Raw genomic sequence first — 23,091 nt, forward strand, 5'->3', positions numbered from 1 at the left:
CTTAAGCACACATTCAAGACAATGCAGGAGTGGCTTTGGGATAAGTGTTTCCTGACCCCTCCTGTCTCAGCCTCCAGTATTTATGCTGCAGTAGTTTGTGTCGGGGGGCTAGGGTCAGTTTGTTATATCTGGAGTACTTCTCCTGTCGTATTCGGTGTCCTGTGTGAATCTAAGTGTGCGTTCTCTAATTCTCTCCTTCTTTCTTTCTCTCTCTCGGAGGACCTGAGCCCTAGGACCATGCCCCAGGACTACATGACATGATGACTCCTTGCTGTCCCCAGTCCACCTGGCCATGCTGCTGCTCCAGTTTCAACTGACCTGAGCCCTAGGACCATGCCCCAGGACTACCTGACATGATGACTCCTTGCTGTCCCCAGTCCACCTGGCCATGCTGCTGCTCCAGTTTCAACTGTTCTGCCTTACTATTATTTGACCATGCTGGTAATTTATGAACATTTGAACATCTTGGCCATGTTCTGTTATAATCTCCACCCGGCACAGCCAGAAGAGGACTGGCCACCCCACATAGCCTGGTTCCTCTCTAGGTTTCTTCCTAGGTTTTGGCCTTTCTAGGGAGCCACCGTGCTTCTACACCTGCATTGCTTGCTGTTTGGGGTTTTAGGCTGGGTTTCTGAACAGCACTTTGAGATATCAGCTGATGTAAGAAGAGCTATATAAATACATTTGATTTGATTTGATTTGATAAGTCTCTTAAAGTGGCCAATCCATAGCCCTGACTTGAACCTTTTGAATATCTTTGGAGAGACCTTAAAATAGCTGTGCAACGACATTCCCCATTCAACCTGACAGAGCTTGAGAGGATCTGCAGAGAAGAATGGGAACAACTCGCCAAAAACAGGTGTGCAAAGCTTGTAGCATCATACCCAAGAAGACTCAAGGCTGTAATCACTGCCAAAGGTGCTTCAACAAAGTACTAAGTAAAGGGTCTGAATAGTTAGGGTATAAAAATGTAATATTTCAGTTGATAATTTTTTATACATTTGCTAAAAAACAGTTTTTGCTTTGTCATTATTAATATAATAATAATATATGCCATTTAGCAGACGCTTTTATCCAAAGCGACTTACAATCATGTGTGCATACATTCTACGTATGGGTGGTCCCGGGAATCGAACCCACTACCCTGGCGTTACAAGCGCCATGCTCTACCAACTGAGCTACAGAATTATTGGGGAGATTGATGACGGGGAAAAAAACTTTAGAATGAGGAACGTAACAAAATATGGCAAAATTCAAGGGTTCTCAATAGTTTCCGAATGCACTGGATTAGCTGCATTAGAACGAGAAGAACTGTGATATTCTGATATAAAACACTCACATTAACAACATGTGTATTACAGAGCAGGCAAAACAACTGGAATGTTCGTAATTTGTTGTTGTTGTCGTCCTACCAGTGACGGGTGAAGGGAGTTCTCCAGTTGTTGTTGACCCAACAGTTACAGTTGAATTGGGTTCACCAGTAGATGCCGACACAACAGTGATGAATGTATTTGGAGCCGTTGTAATCGCTGTTGTCAATGCACCTGTTACGGTTGTAATGGGTATATCTGTAACCGTTACAGTCGACACACCAGTGATTGTGGTAGTGGGTTCACCAGATGTTGTCGACACAACAGTGATGGTTGTAGTGGGTTCACCAGATGTTGTCAATGGACCAGTAACGGTTGTTGTGGGTTCACTAGTAGTTGTCGATGCATCAATGACGGTTGTAGTGGGTTCACCAGTTGTCGTCAACACACCCATGACGATTGTAGTGGGTGCTGCAGTAACAGTAGCTGTTGTTGCATCAGTTGTTGTCGACACACCAGTGATGGTTGTAGTGGGTTCAGCAGTTGTTGTCGACACTCCAGTGATGGTTGTAGTGGGTGCTGCAGTAACAGTAGCTGTTGTTGCATCACTTGTTGTCGACACACCAGTGATGGTTGTAGTGGGTTCAGCAGTTGTTGTCGACACTCCAGTGATGGTTGTAGTGGGTTCAGCAGTTGTTGTCGACACAACAGTGATGGTCGTAGTGGGTTCACCATTTGTTGTTGATGAATCAGTTTTGGTTGTCGTGGGTTCACCAGTTGTTGTCGACACACCTGTGATGCTTGTAGTAGTTGCTGCAGTAACAGTAGTTGTTGGTGCATCACTTGTTGTCGACACACCAGTGACGGTTGTAGTGGCTGCGACTGTAACCGTTGTTGTCGACACACCAGTGGCGGCTGTAGTTGGTGCCACTGTAACCATTGTTGTTGATGAATCAGTGAGAGTTGTAGTGGGTGCAGCTGTAGTAGTAGATGTTGATGCACCACTCATTGTCAACACACCAGTGACGGTTGTAGTGGGTTCACCAGTTGTAGTCAACACCCCAGTGATTGTTGTAGTGGGTTCACCAGTTGTTGTCAACACACCGGTGAGAGTTGTAGTAGTTGCTGCAGTAACAGTAGTTGTGGATTCGTAACTTGTTGTCGACACACCAACAACGGCTGAAGAAGGTTCACCAGTTGTTGTTGATGTTCCAGTGACGTTTGTAGTGGGTTCAGCTGTAAACTTTGTTACCGACACACCGTTGACTGTTGTAGTGGATTCACTAGGTATTGTCAATGTTTCAGTGGGTTCACCAGTTGTTGTTGATGAATCAGTGATGGTTGTAGTGGGTTCAGAAGTTATTGTTGATGAATCAGTTATGGTTGTAGTGGGTTCATCTGTTGTTGTTGATGAATCAGTGATGGTTGTAGTGGGTTCAGAAGTTATTGTTGATGAATCAGTTATGGTTGTAGTGGGTTCATCTGTTGTTGTTGATGAATCAGTGATGGTTGTAGTGGGTTCAGAAGTTATTGTTGATGAATCAGTTATGGTTGTAGTGGGTTCACCTGTTGTTGTCGGTGCATCAATGACAGTTGCAGCGGGTTCGACTGTAACAGCAGTTGTTGATGCTCCACTCATTGTCGACACACTGGTGACGGATGTAGTGGGTTCACCAGTTCTTGTCGATAAGCCACTCGTTGTTATTGCACTGGTAAGAGTTTTTGTGGCTGCAGCTGTAACAGAAAAAGGAAACACGATCAAATGAAAATATGACGAGTGTTTGTTGCCCTGTAATGTAATGACACATGATACAATGGTGTACAAAATGCATGGCGTACAAACTGTTCATTTACCAAATAATAGGATATAATAAATACATGTGTTTACCTGTGTTGTTGACCGTCACTGAGTTGGGGTCAATTTCCAAAGCTGTGATGTTTTGAGCAGCATTTATCAAAACAGTACCAATCTCTGTGATATTAGGGACCGAGGGGGAGCTGAATGCTACATTTACAGTATTGATGATGGATCCAGAGCTGGGAACAAATGAGAGATAACATGTTAGATAGAAAGTGAGATCAATTTCAATCAACATACAACATGTAATGCAAAAAATCACCTGAATTCTGTTACAGTCAAACTGTTGAAAGAGGTGAAAGCCGATCGATAGAAAGGTTCAAGCTGGAAGACAAAACAAGAAACAGATGAAGTTTAAACAAACAACTTCCTGTTGATTAAAAGCTGACTATGTGACTATATTCTACCCCTCTCGTTTGGACATTCACATCTTAATTCTTTTAGGAGGCTCACCTGAGTTATAATCAGTAATGCTCTTGTTTGAAAGGCCTGAGATGATGGGTTTGATAGATCAGAGGTAAATGTCTCTCCTCTGGACCTGAACACCACAGGAACCCTAGTGATTGCAACAGCGGTAGTTGCAGTTGTCGTGACGATAGCAGTAGTGATGACAGGAGTAGCCGTTGTCGTTGTGGTGACATTTGATGCACTAGTGACGGTTGTTGTGGGTGCAGCTGTAGCCGTTGTTGCTGATGTACCAGTGACGGTTGTTGTGGGTGCAGCTGTAGCCGTTGTTGCTGATGTACCAGTGACGGTTGTTGTGGGTGCAGCTGTAGCCGTTGTTGCTGATGTACCAGTGACGGTTGTTGTGGGTGCAGCTGTAGCCATTGTTGCTTATGTACCAGTGACGGATGTAGTGGGTGACGCTGTAACCATTTTTGTCAACACACTAGTGAATATTGTAGTGGGTTCACCAGTTGTTGTCAACACACCAGTGTCAGTTGTAGTGGGTTCACCAGTTGTTGTCAACACACCAGTGTCAGTTGTAGTGAGTTCACCAGTTGTTGTCAACACACCAGTGTCAGTTGTAGTGGGTTCACCAGTTGTTGTCAACACACCAGTGTCAGTTGTAGTGAGTTCACCAGTTGTTGTCAACACACCAGTGTCAGTTGTAGTGGGTTCACCAGTTGTTGTCAACACACCAGTGTCAGTTGTAGTAGGTTCACCAGTTGTTGTTGTTGATGCCCCAGTAACAGTTGTAGTGGGTTCACCAGTTGTTTTTGTTGACTCAGTGATGGTTGTAGTGGGTTCACCAATTGTTTTTGTTGACTCAGTGATGGTTGTGGTGGGGTCACCAGTTGTTGTCGACACAGCAGTGACTGTTGTTGTGGGTTCACCAGTTGTTGTTGACACACCAATGATGGTTGGAGTGGGTTCACCAGTTGTTGTTGACACAACAGTGACTGTTGTTGTGGGTTCACCAGTTGTTGTCAACACACCAGTGTCAGTTGTAGTGGGTTCACCAGTTGTTGTCAACACACCAGTGTCAGTTGTAGTGAGTTCACCAGTTGTTGTCAACACACCAGTGTCAGTTGTAGTGGGTTCACCAGTTGTTGTTGATGTATCAGTGATGGTTGTAGTGGGTTCACCAGTTGTTGTTGATGTATCAGTGATGGTTGTAGTAGGTTCACTAGTTACTATCGACACATCAGTGATGGTTGGAGTGGGTTCACCAGTTGGTGTTGATGTATCAGTGATGGTTGTAGTGGGTTCACTAGTTACTATCGACACATCAATGATGGTTGGAGTGGGTTCACCAGTTGTTGTTGATGTATCAGTGATGGTTGTAGTGGGTTCACCAGTTACTATCGACACATCAATGATGGTTGTAGTGGGTTCACCAGTTACTATCGACACATCAATGATGGTTGTAGTGGGTTCACCAGTTGTTGTTGATGTATCAGTGATGGTTGTAGTGGGTTCACCAGTTGTTGTTGATGTATCAGTGATGGTTGTAGTGGGTTCACCAGTTGCTATCGACACATCAATGATGGTTGGAGTGGGTTCACCAGTTGGTGTTGATGTATCAGTGATGGTTGTAGTGGGTTCACCAGTTGTTGTTGATGTATCAGTGATGGTTGTAGTGGGTTCACCAGTTACTATCGACACATCAATGATGGTTGGAGTGGGTTCACCAGTTGGTGTTGATGTATCAGTGATGGTTGGAGTGGGTTCACCAGTTGTTGTTGATGTATCAGTGATGGTTGTAGTGGGTTCACCAGTTACTATCGACACATCAATGATGGTTGGAGTGGGTTCACCAGTTGTTGTTGATGTATCAGTGATGGTTGTAGTGGGTTCACCAGTTACTATCGACACATCAATGATGGTTGGAGTGGGTTCACCAGTTGTTGTTGATGTATCAGTGATGGTTGTAGTGGGTTCACCAGTTACTATCGACACATCAATGATGGTTGTAGTGGGTTCACCAGTTGTTGTTGATGTATCAGTGATGGTTGTAGTGGGTTCACCAGTTGTTGTCGACACATCAGTGACTGTTGTTGTGGGTTCACCAGTTGTTGTCAACACATCAATGATGGTCGGAGTGGGTTCACCAGTTGTTGTTGATGTATCAGTGATGGTTGTAGTGGGTTCACTAGTTACTATCGACACATCAATGATGGTTGGAGTGGGTTCACCAGTTGTTGTTGATGTATCAGTGATGGTTGTAGTGGGTTCACTAGTTACTATCGACACATCAATGATGGTTGGAGTGGGTTCACCAGTTGTTGTTGATGTATCAGTGATGGTTGTAGTGGGTTCACTAGTTACTATCGACACATCAATGATGGTTGTAGTGGGTTCACCAGTTACTATCGACACATCAATGATGGTTGTAGTGGGTTCACCAGTTGTTGTCAACACATCAATGATGGTTGTAGTGGGTTCACCAGTTGGTGTTGATGTATCAGTGATGGTTGTAGTGGGTTCACTAGTTACTATCGACACATCAATGATGGTTGGAGTGGGTTGACCAGTTGTTCTCGGTGCATCAATGACAGTTGCAGCTGCATCTGTTTTTGTCGACAACACCAGTGATGGTTTTAGCGGTTTCACTGGCAGTAGTTGTTGCATCAGTGACACTTGTTGTGGGTTCACTCGTTGTTTTTGGTGAATCATTGACGGTTGTAGTATTTTCACCAGTGGTTCTGGATGACGCAAAAACGATTGTAATGGGTTCACCAGTTGTTCTGGATGGAACAGTGACATTTTTAGTGGGTTCACCGGTTGTTTTTGTTGACTCAGTGGTTTTAGTGGGTTCACCAGTTGTTGTCGTTGACTCAGTGGTGGTTTTAGTATGTTCACCAGTTGTTGTCGTTGACTCAGTGGTTTTAGTGGGTTCACCAGTTGTTGTCGTTGAATCAGTGGTGGTTTTAGTATGTTCACCAGTTGTTGTCGTTGAATCAGTGGTGGTTTTAGTGGGTTCACCAGTTGTTGTCGTTGACTCAGTGGTGGTTTTAGTATGTTCACCAGTTGTTTTTGTTGACTCAGTGGTGGTTTTAGCATGTTCACCAGTTGTTGTCGTTGAATCGGTGACAGCTGTAGCGGTTCACCAGTTTTTGTCATTGCATCAATGACCATTTTATTTGGTTCACCAGTTGTTTTTGATAACTCGGTGATGGTTGTAGTGGCTGTGGCTTTAACAGTAGTTGGTGATGCACCGTTGATGGTTGTTGTGGGTTCACCAGTTACTAGCGATGCATCAATGACAGTTGTAGTGGGTTCACCAGTTGTAGTCAATGCATCAGTTACGTTTTTAATGGGTTCATCAGTTGTTGTTGATGCATCATTGACGGCTGTAACGGTTGCGGTTGTAGGATTCATTGTAATGACCACTTTTGTTCAGCAAAAACAGAGGAACATTTATTTTATTAAAATAATAACAATGACATCATTGATATATATTCCAAAATGTCTAATTCTGTTGAATACGCATCGCTTACCCATTAGAAGGAGTGCTTGGTATACACTCATCATATGTGTTCTTTGAGAATTATGATCTAAAGACATAAATATACAATACAATGGATTTGGTTAAAACACAAGTGTTCAAAATGGGAGAGGAAAACTAATACCATGAAAATATGACCTACAGTGCCTGTTACGTATCAGCTACCTCCACATATAAACTGCTCCATCACTAGCTCAACACAAATATTGTCACGACTTCCACCGAAGTCCTTTCCTTGTTTGGGCGTCGTTCGGCGGTCGACGTCACCGGCCTTCTAGCCATTGCCGCTCCATTTTTCATTGTTCCATTTGTTTTGTCTTGTCACACCTGGTTTACATTCCCTAATCACATTGAACTATATATATATATATATATATATATATATTCCTCTGTTATATTCCTCTGTTCCCCCCATGCCCTTGTTGGAATTGTTTTGTTACATGTTCAGTGTGATGCGCCAGGCTGGTTGTTTCCCGCCTGAGAATTCTTGTTTAATAATCCTACTTGGGGTGGCAGCGTAGCCTAGTTGTTAGAGCGTTGAACTAGTAATCGAAAGGTGAAAACATGTTTTTAGATTTTTTTTTCAAATGTATTGAAAATGAAGTGGAGAAATATTGGCTTTACTTAAGTATTCACACCCCTGAGTTAAATGTTTATTAATTTATTTATTTCACCTTTATTTAACCAGGTAGGCAAGTTGAGAACAAGTTCTCATTTCCAATTTTGACCTGGCCAAGATAAAGCAAAGCAGTTTGACACATACAACAACACAGAGTTACACATGGAGTAAAACAAACATACAGTCAATAATACAGTAGAAAAATTAGTCTATATGCAATGTGAGCAAATGAGATAAAGGCAAAACAAAAAGGCCATGGTGGCGAAGTAAATACAATATAGCAAGTAAAACACTGGAATGGTAGATTTGCAGTGGAAGAATGTGCAAAGTAGAAATAGAATAATGGGGTGCAAAGGAGCAAAATAAATCAATAAATCAATACAGTAGGGGAAGAGGTTGTTGTTTGGGCTCAATTATAGATGGGCTATGTACAGGTGCAGTAATCCGTGAGCTGCTCTGACAGCTGGTGCTTAAAGCTAGTGAGGGAGATAAGTGTTTCCAGTTTCAGAGATTTTTGTAGTTCGTTCCAGTCATTGGCAGCAGAGAACTGGAAGGAGAGGCGGCCAAAGGAAGAATTGGTTTTGGGGGTGACCAGAGAGATATACCTGCTGGAGCGCGTGCTACAGGTGGGTGCTGCTATGGTGACCAGCGGTCCAGGTCATCTTGTAGATGACCTGGACCTAGTGGGTTTGGCAACGGGTATGAAGCGAGGGCCAGCCAACGAGGGAATCACCTTTGACAGCGATTACAGCTGTGTGTCTTTCTGGGTAAGTCTCAAAGAGCTTTGCACACCTGGATTGTACAATATTTGCACATTATTCTTAAAAAATTCTTCAAGCTCTGTCAAGTCGGTGGTTGATAATTTGTAATTTTATTAGGATCCCCGTTAGCTGTTGCGAAAGAAGCAGCTACTCTTCCTGGGGTCACACAAAACATAAAACATGACATAATACGGAACACTAATAGACAAGAACAGTTCAAGATCAAAACTACATCCATTTAAAAATGGCACGTAGCCTACATATCAATACATACACACAAACTATCTAGGTCAAATAGTGGAGAGACGTAGTGCCGTGAGGTGTTCCTTTCATCTGTTTTTTTAAACCAGGTTTGCTGTTCAATTTATCATATGAGATGGAAGGAAGTTCCGTGTAATGGCTCTATATAATACTGTACGCTTTTATGAGTTTATTCTGAATTTGGGGACAGTGAAAAGACCCCTGGTGGTATATATAGTGGGGTAAGTATGTGTTCCATATAATACTGCTAGATCATTGCTAGACAGCCATAGATATTCAAGGCAATTTAAGTCAAAACAGTAACTAGGCCACTCAGGAACATTCAATCTCGTCTTGGTAAGCAACTCTAGTGTACTGTCTACTTGGCCTTGTGTTTTAGGTTATTGTGTCATGCCCTGATCTGTTTCACCTGTCTTTGTGATTGTCTCCATCCATCTCCAGGTGTCACCTGTTTTCCCCATTAGTCCCTGGATATTTATTCCTGTCTTCTCTGTTTGTCTGTTGCCAGTTCGTCTTGTCAAGTCAACCAGCGTGTTTTTCCGTGCTCCTGCTTTTTCCTTATTTACATTTTTTTCTAGTCCTCCCAGTTTTGATCCTTTCCTGCTCTGACCTTGAGCCTGCCTGCCACTCTGTACCTCCTGGACTCTGACCTGGTTTATGATATTTTGCCTGTCCACAAACTGTCTCTTGCCTGCCCCTTGGATTATAATAAATATCAGAGACTCGAACCATCTGCCCCCGTGTCTGCATCTGGCTATCGCCCTGTTTAGATATATATTGTCCTGCTGAAACATGAATTTGTCTTCTGGAAAGCAGGCTGAACCAGGTTTTCCTTTAGGATTTTGCCTGTGCTTAGCTCTATTCCGTTTATTTTTTATCCTAAAAAACTCCCTAGTCCTTGCCGATGACAAGCATAAGCATAACACGATACAGCCACCACCATGCTCGAAAATATGAAGAGCAGTTTTAATTTTGTGCCTTATTGCAAACAGGAAGCATGTTTTGGAATATTTGTATTATGTACAGGCTTCCTTCTTTTCACTCTGTAATTTAGGTTATTATTGTGGACTAACTACAGTGTTGTTGATCCATCCTCAGTTTTGTCCTTACCACAGCCGTTAAACCCCCTAGAGTCAATGTCCATACCCCCACGGAAATCGAATTAGCATAATAAAACAACTCTCCATACAAAGCTCTACAGCAGAGTCTCACAACTCAATCGCTGGTTGAAAACTGTTTTCTGCCCCTCCCAAAATATGGAATTTGTAGATAATTGGCCCTTTTTCTGGGACTCACCCACAAACAGGACCAAGCCTGGCCTGCTGAGGAGTGACGGACTCCATCCTAGCTGGAGGGGTCCTCTCTTCTTATCTACCAACAGAGACAGGGCTCTAACTCCTCTAGCTCCACAATGAAATAGGGTGCAGGCCAGGCAGCAGGCTGTTAGCCAACCTGCCAGCTTAGTGGAGTCTGACACTAGCACAGTCAGTGTGGTCAGCTCATCTATCCCCATTGAGACCATGTCTGTGCCTCGACCTGGGTTGGGCAAAACTAAACATGGCGGTGTTCGCCTTAGCAATCTCACTAGGATAAAGACCTTGTCTATTCCTATTATTTTTGCAAGAGATCGTGATACCTCACATCTCAAAATAGGGCTACTTAATGTTAGATCCCTTACTTCAAAGGCAATTATAGTCAATGAACTAATCACTGATCATAATATTGATGTGATTGGCCTGACTGAAACATGGCTTAAGCCTGATGAATTTCCTGTGTTAAATGAGGCCTCACCCCCTGGTTACACTAGTGACCATATCCCCCGTGCATCCCGCAAAGGTGGAGGTGATGCTAATATTCACGATAGCAAATGTAAAAAATTATGACGTTTTCATCTTTTGAGCTTCTAGTCATGAAATCTATGTAGCCTACTCAATCGCTTTTTATAGCTACTGTTTACAGGCCTCCTGGGCCATATACAGCGTTCCTCATTGAGGTCCCTGAATTCCTATCGGACCTTGTAGTCATAGCAGAGGGTGGGTTTTGTCCAACATGTCACCGGACCTACTCACTGTCACAGTCATACTCTGGACCTAGTTTTGTCCCATGGAATAAATGTTGTGGATCTTAATGTTTTTCCTCATAATCCTAGACTATCGGACCACCATTTTATTACATTTGCAATTGCAACAAATAATCTGCTCAGACCCCAACCAAGGAGCATCAAAAGTCGTGCTATAAATTCACAGACAACACAAATATTCCTTGATGCCCTTCCAGACTCCCTCTGCCTACCCAAGGACATCAGAGGACAAAAATCAGTTAACCACCTAACTGAGGAACTCAATTTAACCTTGCGCAATACCCTAGATGCAGTTGCACCCCTAAAAACTAAAAACAATTCTCATAAGAAACTAGCACCCTGGTATACAGAAAATACCCGAGCTCTGAAGCAAGCTTCCAGAAAATTGGAACGGAAATGGCGCCACTCCAAACTGGAAGTTTTCCGACTAGCTTGGAAAGACAGTACCGTGCAGTATCGAAGAGCCCTTACTGCTGCTCGATCATCCTATTTTTCCAACTTAATTGAGGAAAATAAGAACAATCCGAAATTGATTTTTGATACCGTCTCAAAGCTAACTAAAAAGCAGCATTCCCCAAGTGAGGATGGCTTTCTCTTCAGCAGTAATAAATTCATGAACTTCTTTGAGGAAAAGATCATGATTATTAGAAAGCAAATTACAGACTCCTCTTTAAATCTGCGTATTCCTTCAAAGCTCAGTTGTCCTGAGTCTGCACAACTCTGCCAGGAACTAGGATCAAGAGAGACACTCAAAGTGTTTTAGTACTATATCTCTTGACACAATGATGAAAATAATCATGGCCTCTAATCCTTCAAGCTGCATACTGGACCCTATTCCAACTAAACTACTGAAAGAGCTGCTTCCTGTGCTTGGTCCTCCTATGTTGAACATAATAAACGGCTCTCTATCCACTGGATGTGTACCAAACTCACTAAAAGTGGCAGTAATAAAGCCTCTCTTGAAAAAGCCAAACCTTGACCCAGAAAATATAAAAAACTATCGGCCTATATCGAATCTTCCATTCCTCTCAAAAATTCTAGAAAAGGCTGCTGCGCAGCAACTCACTGCCTTCCTGAAGACAAACAATGTATACGAAACGCTTCAGTCTGGTTTTAGACCCCATCATAGCACTGAGACTGCACGTGAAGGTGGTAAATTACCTTTTAATGGCATCAGACCGAGGCTCTCCATCTGCCCTCGTGCTGCTTTTGATACCATCGATCACCACATTCTTTTGGAGAGATTGGAAACCCAAATTGGTATACACGGACAAGTTCTGGCCTGGTTTAGATCTTATCTTCCGGAAAGATATCCGTTTGTCTCTGTGAATGGCTTGTCCTCTGACAAATCAACTGTAAATTTCGGTGTTCCTCAATGTTCCGTGTTAGGACCACTATTGTTTTCACTATATATTTGACCTCTTAGGGATGTCATTCGAAAACATAATGTTAACTGCTATGCGGATGACACACAGCTGTACATTTCAATGAAACATGGTGAAGCCCCAAAATTGCCCTCGCAAGACATAAGGAAGTGGATGGCTGCAAACTTTCTACTTTTAACCTCGGACAAAACAGAGATGCTTGTTCTTGGTCCCAAGAAACAAATACATATTCTGTTGAATCTGACAATTCATCTTAATGGTTGTACAGTCGTCACAAATAAAATTGTGAAGGACCTCGGCGTTACTCTGGACCCTGATCTCTCTTTTGATTAACATATCAAGACTGTTTCAATGACAGCTTTTTTCCATCTACGTAACATTTAAAAATCAGAAACTTTCTGTCCAAAAATGATGCAGAAAAATGTATCCATGCTTTTGTTACTTCTAGGTTAGTCTACTGCAATGCTCTACTTTCCGGCTACCCGGATAAAGCACTAAATAAACTTCAGCTAGTGCTAAATACGGCTGCTAGAATCCTGACTAGAACCAAAAGCTGTATCATGTATGTATCATATTACTCCAGTGCTAGCCTCCCTACAACGCATTACGTGTGCTTGCTCCTACCTATCTCTCTGATTTGGTCCTGCCGTACATACCTACACGTACGCTATGGTCACAAGACGCAGGCCTCCTAATTGTCCCTATAATTTCTAATCAAACAGCTGGAGGCAGGGCTTTCTCCTATAGAGCTCCATTTTCATGGAATGGTCTGCCTACCCATGTGAGAGACGCAAACTCGGTCTCAACCTTTGAGTCTTTACTGAAGACTCATCTCTTCAGTGGGTCAAATGATTGAGTGTATTCAGGCCCAGGAGTGTGAAGGTGAACGGAAAGGCTCTGGAGCAACGAACCGCCCTTGCTGTCTCTGCCTGGCAGGTTCCTCTCTTTCCACTGGGATTCTCTGCCTCTATAACCCTATTACAGGGGCTGAGTCACTGGCTTACTGGTGCTCTTTCACTTGAGTGGGTTGAGTCACTGATGTGATCTTCCTGTCTGGGTTGGCGCCCCACCTTGGGTTGTGCCGTGGCGGAGATCTTTGTGTGCTGTACTCGGCCTTGTCTCAGGATGGTAAATTGGTGGCTGAAGAAATTCCTCTAGTGGTGTGGGGACTGTGCTCTGGCAAAGTGGGTGGGGTTATATCCTTCCTGTTTGGCCCTGTCTGGGGGTATCATCGGATGGGGCCACAGTGTCTCCTGACCCCTCATGTCTCAGCCTCCAGTATTTATGCTGCAGTAGTTTATGTGTCGGGGGGGTAGGGTCAGTTTGTTATATCTGGAGTACTTCTCCTGTCTTATCAGGTGTCCTGTGTGAATTTAAGTGTGCTCTCTCTTTCTTTCTCTCTCTCGGAGGACTTGAGCCCTAGGACCAGGCCTCAGGACTACCTAGCATGATGACACCTTGCTGTCCCCAGTCCACCTGGCCGTGCTGCTGCTCCAGTTTCAACTGTTCTGCCTGTGGCTATGGAATCCTGACCTGTTCACCGGACGTGCTACCTGTCCCAGACCTATTATTTGACCACGCTGGTCATTTATGAACATTTGAACATCTTGGCCATGTTCTGTTATAATCTCCACCCGGCACAGCCAGAGGAGGACTGGCCACCTCTCATTGCCTGGTTCCTCTCTAGGTTTCTTCCTAGGTTTTGGCCTTTCTAGGGAGTTTTTCCTTGCCAACGTGCTCCATCACCTGCATTGCTTGCTGTTTCGGGTTTTAGGCTGGGTTTCTGTACAGCACATTGAGATATCAGCTGATATAAGAAGGGCTATATAAATAAATTTGATTTGATTTGAAATCTAGCAGATTAAGCTTGCGATATTTGTTTTATTGCAATGCATGTGTCTCAATCCCCCACATGCGCCGATATCGCACTTATGCATCTGCAGTGAAAGGTGACAGAGCTAGAGATGTGTTTGTCAGACCATGAGACATCCCGAAAATTGATCTTCTCACAAAATCGACTTTAGTGTCTTAACGGTTTGGCCTAAAACTATTATGGAAAGATGAGACTCTCACGAACACCTACTATACTTGTTTTGCTTTAGGTCTCACCAGACACCTCTGAAGGTACCACAGTACCAGTTGAAAAAACAAATGGAAGTACACTACCATTCAAAAGTTTGAGGTAACTTAGAAATGTCAATTTTGTCCATTAAAATAACATACAATTTATCAGAAATACAGTGTCGACATTGTTAATGTTGTAAATGACTATTGTAGCTGGAAACTGATGATTTTTTAAATTGAATATCTACATAGGTGTACAGAGGCCCATTATCAGCAACCATCACTCTTGTGTTCCAATGGCACGTTGTGTTAGCTAATCCAAGTTTATAATTTTAAAAGGCTAATTGATCATTACAAAACCCTTTTTGCAATTATGTTAGCACAGCTGCAAACTGTTGCACTGATTAAAGAAGCAATACATCTGGCCTTCTTTAGACTAGTTGAGTATCTGGAGCATCAGCATTTGTGGGTTCTTTGTTTCTGGCTCAAAATGGCCAGAAACAAATAACTTTCATCTGAAATTCGTCAGTCTTGTTCTGAGACATGAAGACTCAGAACAAGTATTTGCCCTCTTTCTGACTTTTACAAATTTTTATGCATATTTTTAATACTGAATGTTATCTTCGACCAAAACCTAATCTTAGATAAATAGAACCTGCTTTTACAAATAAGACAAAAAATGTATACTTATTTTATTTATTCAAGGAAAAAAGTTACGCAACACCCAATTCCCCTGTGAGAAAAAGTATTTGTCCCCTTACACTCAATAACTGGTTGTGACACCTTTTGCTGCAATGACTGCAACCAAACCCTTCCTGTAACTCTCACATCGCGTGGAAGAATTTTGGACCATTCTTACATGCAGAACTGCTTTCACTCAGCGACATTTGTGGGTTTTCAAGCATGAACTGCTGGTTTCAAGTCCTGCCACAACATCTCAATTGGGATTAGGTCTGGACCTTGAAGTGATTCATGATGACAGAAGTGAGTGCTATGGGGCGATAGTCGTTTAGATCAGGGCGGTGGCCCTGTGTTTTCCCGTGAAACGGGCAAAGACTGTGTTTAGATTGTCTGGGAGCGAGGTGTTGGTGCCTGCGATGTGGCTGGCTTGCCCTTTATAATCAGTGATTGTGTGGAGTCCCTGACACACGTCTCGTATCTGAGCTATTGAATTGCGACTCCACTTTGTCCCTGTACTGTTGTTTAGCCTCTTTGATTGCAGTGGTGTACTTTGCACCAGTGGTGTTCTACTTAAGTAATTCTTTGCTATCTGTACTTTACTTTTTGTATTTTTGGCAACTTTTACTTTTACTTCACTACATTTTGAAATAAAATAATCCATATATTTTCCCTGAAACACCAAAGTATTTGTTACATTTTGATAGGAATATGGTCCAAGCATAGACTTGTCAAGAGAACATCCCCGGTCATCCCTACTGCCTCTGATCTGGAGGACTCGCTAAACACAAGTGCTTCGTTTGTAAATTATGTCTGAGTGTTGGAGTGTGCCCCTGGCTATCCGTCAATAAAAAATAAATACAAATTGTGCCGTCTGCTTTCCTTAATATAAGGCAGTTGAAGTGATTTATACTTTTACGTTTGACACTTAAGTACATTTTAGTAATTCCATTTACTTTTGATACTTAAGAATAGATAAAACCAAATACTTTTAGACTTTTACTCAAGTGGTATTTTACTGGGTGACTTTCACTTTTACTTGAGTCATTTTCTATTAAGTTATCTTTTCTTTTACTCAAGTATGACAACCAATAATCGAGCATCCCCCAAAATGTTTGTTGTCTTAAATATATATCATTAAAATGTTTTCATGCTTGTGTTTATCAACACAAATATTTATGATCAAAAACAATTACACTAAAAACTAAATAAACGTATCATAATAAAAATGTGTATACTCAAGAAAAGTTGACGCCACCTCATTTCACTGTCCAAACAAAAATAAACATTCTAACAAAAATAAGCAGTGACTCAGCACTTTTCCCTGGTTTCCAACATGGTTTCCATTTGTTTGATGGAATTCTATTCGCTCCGTTCCAGACATTATTATGAGCCGTCCTCCACTGCTTGAAAGGCTGGTCATTGCTCACATCAACACCATCATCCTTTGCACCCACTCCAATTCGCATACCGCCCCAACAGATCCGCAGATGACGCAATCTCTATTGCACTGCACACTGCTCTTTCCCATCTGGACAAGAGGGATACCTATGTGACAATGCTGTTCATAGACAACAACTCTACATTCAACACCATATTGCCCTCCAAGCTCATCACTAAGCTAAGGACACTGGGACTGAACACCTCCCTCTGCAACTGGATCCTGGCTTTCCCGAAGACCGCCCCCTGGTGGTTAGGACATGCACTACCACATCTGCCATGCTGACCCTTTACACGGGGGCCCCTTAAGGGTGCGTGCTTAGTCCCCTCCTGTTCTCCCTGTTCACCAACGACTGCTTGGCCTCGCAGGACTCCAAAACCACGATTAAGTTTTCTGACGACACAACGGTGGTAGGCCTGATCACCGATGATGATGAGCCATACTCGTAATCATATCCGTACATTGACAGTTAATGGTCGGATTGGATAATACTCCTGATCTGACACCCCTTCAAATTACTGGATTTGGCTATTTCAGCCACACCCATTGCTGACAGGTTTATAAAATTGAGCACACAGCCATGCAATCTCCATAGACAAACATTGGCAGTAGAGTGGCCTTACTGAAGAGCTCATTGACTTTCAACGTGGCACCATCATAGGATGCCTCCTTTTCAACAAGTCAGTTTAAAAATGTCTGCCCTGCTAGAGGTTCCTCAGTCAACTGTAGGTGCGATTAAAGTGGAAACTTCAAGGAGCTAAATTGGCTCAGCCATGAAGAGGTAGGCCACACAATCTCACAGAACGTGACCGTCGAGTGCTGAAATGCGTAGACATCATCTGTCCTCGGTTGAATCACGATTCACCATCTGGCAGTCAGGCGGATGAATCTAGGTTTGGCGGATGCAAGGAGAATGCACCTAACTGGTTTATTAATAACTTTTCCAGTTCATAACTGTGCACTCTCCTCAAACAATAGCATGGTATTATTTATAAACAAAGGGTGGGGGGTCAATGCAAATAGTCAGGGTGGCCATTTGATTAATTGTCCACCCCCAGCAGTCTTATGGGGGTAAAAGCTGTTAAGGAACATTTTGCACCTAGACTTGGTGCTCCGGTACTGCTTGCCGTACAGTGTTTGTTTACATTTACTTTACAGAATTGGGAAAACAAGCATATATTTTGCATCTCATTGGCTATGACAGTTGAACTAAGCTCATGGGGCATTTATTAGTTCAACTCTTTAAAAATCAACAGGTTTACATCATTCATTTATAGGTCAAAAAATGAATGTTGCAACTGCAGTTTGCTCCTAAACCCAAAATACAATGTTTAGGAGCACCAGAATAAAACAAGTTTAGATTGAGATATAGCCTACTCATCTCCATTTTCCGAACTTTCTGTGACACAGGTTTGCTTACTACTGAGGCAGAAGGACAGCGAAGAAATCATTATAACATTTATTATCTGGGTGATTTTTTTCTTCTTCTAGGGGCACTGATGCTCCCAAAATAATAGTTTCAGGTAGCACAGCAACATATGTAGGAGCATATATCTCCAAAACGGTAGCACACTGTAGATCACTGATAAGTTGATGCACTTTTTTTTTCAGGCTGTGGAGGTTGGCCATAAAAAAAAAACAAGAGATATTCTATGAATTAACGCCATGAATCATTTCAAAGGTATTGTACTGAAATAATGCATAAGGAGCCTTTTCTATGTGATTGACAGAAAATGTATTTCAAAGTGAGTTTTCAGAAGAAAAAACATGAAAAATAGTACAAATGTGGCTTATTATAATGAATATTCAAATACTTACCCTTTATTGTGAAATTGAAATTCTGTTGATTCTAAAATGTCTTATTGGTTGATTTGATCATTTATTTGACGAGAGCTACACCAAGTTATCTGTATCCAGTATCTATAGTGCAATATTCAGAAGTTCAGGAGTAGTTTGTCTTAGAATCCGTGGTGCACCCTTAGATGAATTCATCTTGACTGTGGGCACTTATATAAGGTAATGTGGTATGGCGTGATATGAGGTACTGTAGTGGTGACCAATCTGTTCCTTGTCTCATGTCTACGATGTATTGTTGATGCATTCCTTTTAACTGCCAAGACCTGTTCTCTACTTCCGTGTAATGGTCATTAGGCTAGAGCAAAACACAAAGCATATTGTGACATTAGGGATGGCAATCAATAAATACAATATAAAAGTAACACATGAAAAACACGACTTTTGTCACAGTTAGTTTGCACCTATTGTATAAAATCAGATGTCCTAGAATGAATATTGTATTACAATACAAATTCATCCAGTAAAAATTGCAAACGTAAAGTAAAGTTGGCAGGATCTAAATTAAAGTGTCTCTCCAGTCTTTGGTTCAGTTCCTTCATCACCTGATGTAAAACCTCAACAATCTCCGAAGGACCAAATCAAACCAATCAAATCAAACCAAATGTTATTGGTCACATACAAAACGAATCAAATTTTATTTGTCATATCCGCCGAATACAACAGGACCTTACAGTGAAATGCTTACTTACAAGACCTTAACCAACACTGCAGTTTTTAAATAAATACCTATGAAATAAACTTAACAAATTAGTAAAGAGCAGCAGTAAAATAACAATAGCGAGGTTATATACAGCGGGTACCAGTACAGAGTCAATATGCGGGGCCAAAGCTTAGTCGGGGTAATTGAGGTAATATGTACATGTAGGTAGAGTTATAAAAGTGACTATTCATAGATAATAAATAGAGAGCATTAAAAGAGGGGGGGGGGGTGTCAATGCATATTGTCTGGATAGCCATTTGATTAGAGGTTCTAGAGTCTTATGGCTTGGGGGTAGAAGTTGTTTAGAAGCCTCTTGGACCTAGACTTGGCGCTCGGGTACCACTTGCCGTGAGGTAGCAGAGAGAACAGTCTATGGGTGGCTTGGTCTTCCTCTGCCACTGCCTGGTATAGAGGTCCTGGATGGCCCAGTGATGTATTGGGCCATACGCACTGCACTGCCCTTTGTAAGGCATTGCGGTCGGAGGCCGAGCCGTTGCCATACAAGGCTGTGACGCAACCCGTCAGGATGCTCTCAATAGTGCAGCTGTAGAACCCTTTGAGGATCTGAGGACCCATGCCAAATCTTTACAGACCCCCGATGGGGAATAGATTATGTTGTGCTCTATACACAAATGTCTTGGTGTATTTGAACCATGTGACTCTTATGTGGATGATGTCACAAATATTTGTTGGTCTGAGCATCCAGACGCTGCACTTGATGAATTTATGAAATTGCTACTTCCAATTATTGAACATGCACCTGATAAGAAACTGACTGTTAGAACTGTTAAGGCTTCATGGATTGATGAGGAATTGAAAAACTGAATGGTTGAAAGAGATGGGGGAAAAGGAGAGTGGCTAATAAGTTTGGCTGTACATCTGACTGGCTGACTTACTGCACATTGAGAAATTATGTCACTAAACTCAACAAAAATAAGTAGAAACTGTATTATGAAGCAAGGATCAATGTTATAAAGAATATGGAAAAAAACTTTGGAGTACTTTAAATGAAATTATGGGGAGAAAGACAAATTCAACTCCTAAATGCATGCTCTTCAACCGATTGCTGCCTGCACCTGTTTACCTGTCCAACATCACTACTCTGGACGGCTCTGACTTAGAATATGTGGACAACTACAAATACCTAGGTGTCTGGTTGGACTGTAAACTCTCCATCCAGACTCACATTATTATTATATTATTATTATTATTACATACCTTAAGGGAAGAATTCGGCAGTACCTGTATGGTTAGTGAGAAAGTCCATATTGCAAATGTACGGTCCCTTACTAGACGTCCGAAATCGTTTGTAAAATTCGCGGACGGCGTCGGGCCGAGCGGCAGGGCCGGACCTACCAGGAAGTCATCAAATGAACGTTGTCGGACATTCGGTTTCCGTTTTACAAAAATAATAAGATTTATGTCATTTTTCCCATGTCCCGGAAATTCCCACAAGAGGGCATAAGCAATCATATGGCTATTGCTACAAAACATCACGATTCACGACGGGGCCTTATCTCGAAAACTGAAAATATTTAGAAGCCGAAACTCGGTGAGCGTAGGGGCGGCATAATGGGCAGTTGGCCCTGAACAAGATGGCGTCTAGGCCTCAACGGTTTTTGAGTTATGGCCATTTATCTGGGATTAAAGGTCCAAAATGAAAATAGAGAAATTATTTTTCCACTTCACGTCAAAGTCAAGGAGCCTCCGGTGTCAATAAAAAAGAACCAGCCATTTATCTATCGTCATTTAAGAGAAATCGTACAACGACACCTTGGTGATGTTCACGGATAGGTGTTTTTTTTTTTTCAACGGTTACAGATCCAGTTGCAGGTTGTTCTTACGAATCTTTTTAAAGTGTGCTGCGGAGCTCTGCGAGATTTCTGTGATTTTCTATGATTTTCTGAAATAACACACACTCACTAAACCCTCCGTAAATAACTCAGTTCTTAACGTAAAGACTTAAAACTCGGGATTCTGTAAAGGCATACCCCAATCATGATATGAGTTTATTTATAGCTTCCTGTGCCAACCGGAAGTGCCTTTAATGGTGTCACAGTGGCAGTTTCCATGGGTTAAAAAGGTCAGATCTTTTCAAAACTTCATATGTGTGACTAGGTAACCCTCATGAACTGTAAATCAGTCATTTCTCCCAGCAGATGTCAAAGAAAAGCTCTCACACGCACACACAGCAAGGATGGAGTGAAAAAGTGTGGTTCTTAAAGACACAGAGAGCAGGCAATGGCATAAACATAATGTCTAGGCCGTGCCGAGTTCAACGAGATATCCCGCTTGACCGTAGCTCGCTCGGTCTGAGCGCAGCGACCATTAGAAAAGTAGGCCCAAATGAAGCCTGCCCCACAACGTCATTTGCTTTTGGGTGACAGTGAGAGAACCGTTAGGGTGAGAAGCACAATTCGACCTCAGGTATGTTCCTAAGGTCCTTCCGATCCGTGCAAGCCTAACGTTGACAGTGTGGCATTAACCCTTAATAGTTAAAAGATGGTGTTTACTTCAAAAAGTTTGCATTGATTTCTCTCCCCATAGGAATACATTGCCTTTACCCCTAAATTCAACCTGAAGTCTATATGGGTTATGAATGCCGTATGAACCTGTCTTTGGTAACAGTCCATCAGGCCAGTATGAGGTCTACCTGTGTTGATTCTAAGCTTCCTGGACCAACCGGAAGTGGTTAAAATCACCCTAAAAGTGTTTTTCCATTACCTGCCTGCAGTTTGATAGACATAGTGCATTCAACCCTGTGTAAATCAGTCAATTCTTAACGTAAGGACTTAAAACTCAGGATTCTGTAAAAGCATAGCCCAGTGAGGATATGTGTTGACTTATAGCTTCCTGTGACAACCGGAAGTGCCTTAATTGGTGTCTCAGGGGCTGTTTCGAGGGGTTAAAAAAGTCAGATCTGTCCAAAACTTCATATGTGTGATTAGGCAACCCCATGAACTGTAAATCAGTCATTTTTCCCATAAAATTTCAAAGGAAAACTAAATCACACAGACACACAACTTGGAAGGAGGGACGTATTGGGGTTTGTAGAGACAGACAGTGCCTCCAATAGTTAGCTTTGTTCGAGCTAAAAAGAACCGTCAGACCTAGAGTTCGAAACTTTAGAAACCTGTTCTAGACCTCGGGTCGATAGTGCGTGGTGAGTTAGGTGGCTCTAGAAGGTTCTCGGACCGAGAAATAGCCTCGTACATTTGCAATGATTTCAATTCATTTTGACCATTACGAAAATGGCGACATTTAGAAAAGTCTCAGAGACACAAGACTAGGTGCATTGGAACCGGCTCGGCCCATAGAGACGGACCCCAACGTTTCGGTCCGATAGCTCATTCAAGGACCCCATAGCAAGGCATGGAAAAAAGTGGATTTTCAGCACCAATTAGGGTTTTACTCGGGCACCGAAGGACCTATCGAGCCGAAACTCGGGATTCGGGGTCGCCTCACATAGGCCTTCACATAATGTCTGACCTGGACCCGCAGCTAGAACGTAACTATGTGTTTTACGTTTTTATTATGTTTTAAACTAATGGCGCTGTGAATTATGGGCCTGCTCTGACATATGTGATAGTTGGCTTCTAAATGAGTTGGAAAAAGTGGGTTTGGTGTCAATTGGTATCAGTTTGGTGTCAGAATGACATCTAATTGACTGGTGGACACTGACTTGCTAGTTGACTTTTGTACATTAGCAATATGTTTAAACGGAGAGGGACCATCACCAAAATGGCATTCTGAAATCAACACAAAAAATGGCATCACCATAGTCTCCAGGCTGTGCAGAGTTCAACGAGACGCCCCGCTTGACCGTAGCTCGCTCTGAGTGCAGCGACCTTGAAAAAAAGAAGGCGCAAAAGGAAGCCTGGCCCTCAATGTCATTTGCTTTTGGGTGACAGTGAGAGAACCGTTAGGGTGAGAAGCACAATTCGACCTCAGGTACGTTCCTGAGGTCCTCCCGATCCGTGCAAGCCTAACCTTGACCGTGTGGCATTAACCCTTAATAGTTAAAATAAGGTGTTTACTTCAAAGAGTTTGCATTGACTTCTCTCCCCATAGGAATACATTGCCTGCACCCCTAAATTCAACCTGAAGCCTATGTGGGTTATGAAT

The 23,091-nt window shown here is 42.4% G+C and overlaps 1 protein-coding gene across 1 annotated transcript; it reads right to left on the reverse strand.

The window, feature by feature from the left end:
* Nucleotides 1-2,980: 2,980 nt before the first annotated feature.
* Nucleotides 2,981-18,383, reverse strand: LOC127926268 (mucin-2-like). The gene is made up of 6 exons (XM_052511676.1): nt 18,228-18,383; nt 7,113-7,169; nt 4,309-7,004; nt 3,819-4,057; nt 3,189-3,347; nt 2,981-3,044 (listed from the first exon to the last, which is right to left on the reverse strand). Exons 2-6 carry the CDS (start codon nt 7,144-7,146, stop codon nt 2,981-2,983), a joined length of 3,192 nt encoding a protein of 1,063 aa, XP_052367636.1. The 5' UTR covers nt 7,147-7,169; nt 18,228-18,383.
* Between the last annotated feature and the right edge of the window lie 4,708 nt (nt 18,384-23,091).

This window comes from Oncorhynchus keta, unplaced genomic scaffold (assembly GCF_023373465.1).
Source record: "Oncorhynchus keta strain PuntledgeMale-10-30-2019 unplaced genomic scaffold, Oket_V2 Un_contig_7246_pilon_pilon, whole genome shotgun sequence".
Lineage (NCBI taxonomy): Eukaryota > Metazoa > Chordata > Actinopteri > Salmoniformes > Salmonidae > Oncorhynchus > Oncorhynchus keta.

Coding starts and splice junctions, on each gene's coding strand:
- LOC127926268 (XM_052511676.1), bottom strand. CDS start 7,146: ATGATGAGTGTATACCAAGCACTCCTTCTAATGG. Junction 3,348..3,818: donor ACCCACAACAACCGTCACTA/GTGCATCAAATG, acceptor ATTTGTTCCCAG/CTCTGGATCCATCATCAATA. Junction 3,045..3,188: donor AACAACACAGGTAAACACAT/GTATTTATTATA, acceptor TTTCTGTTACAG/CTGCAGCCACAAAAACTCTT.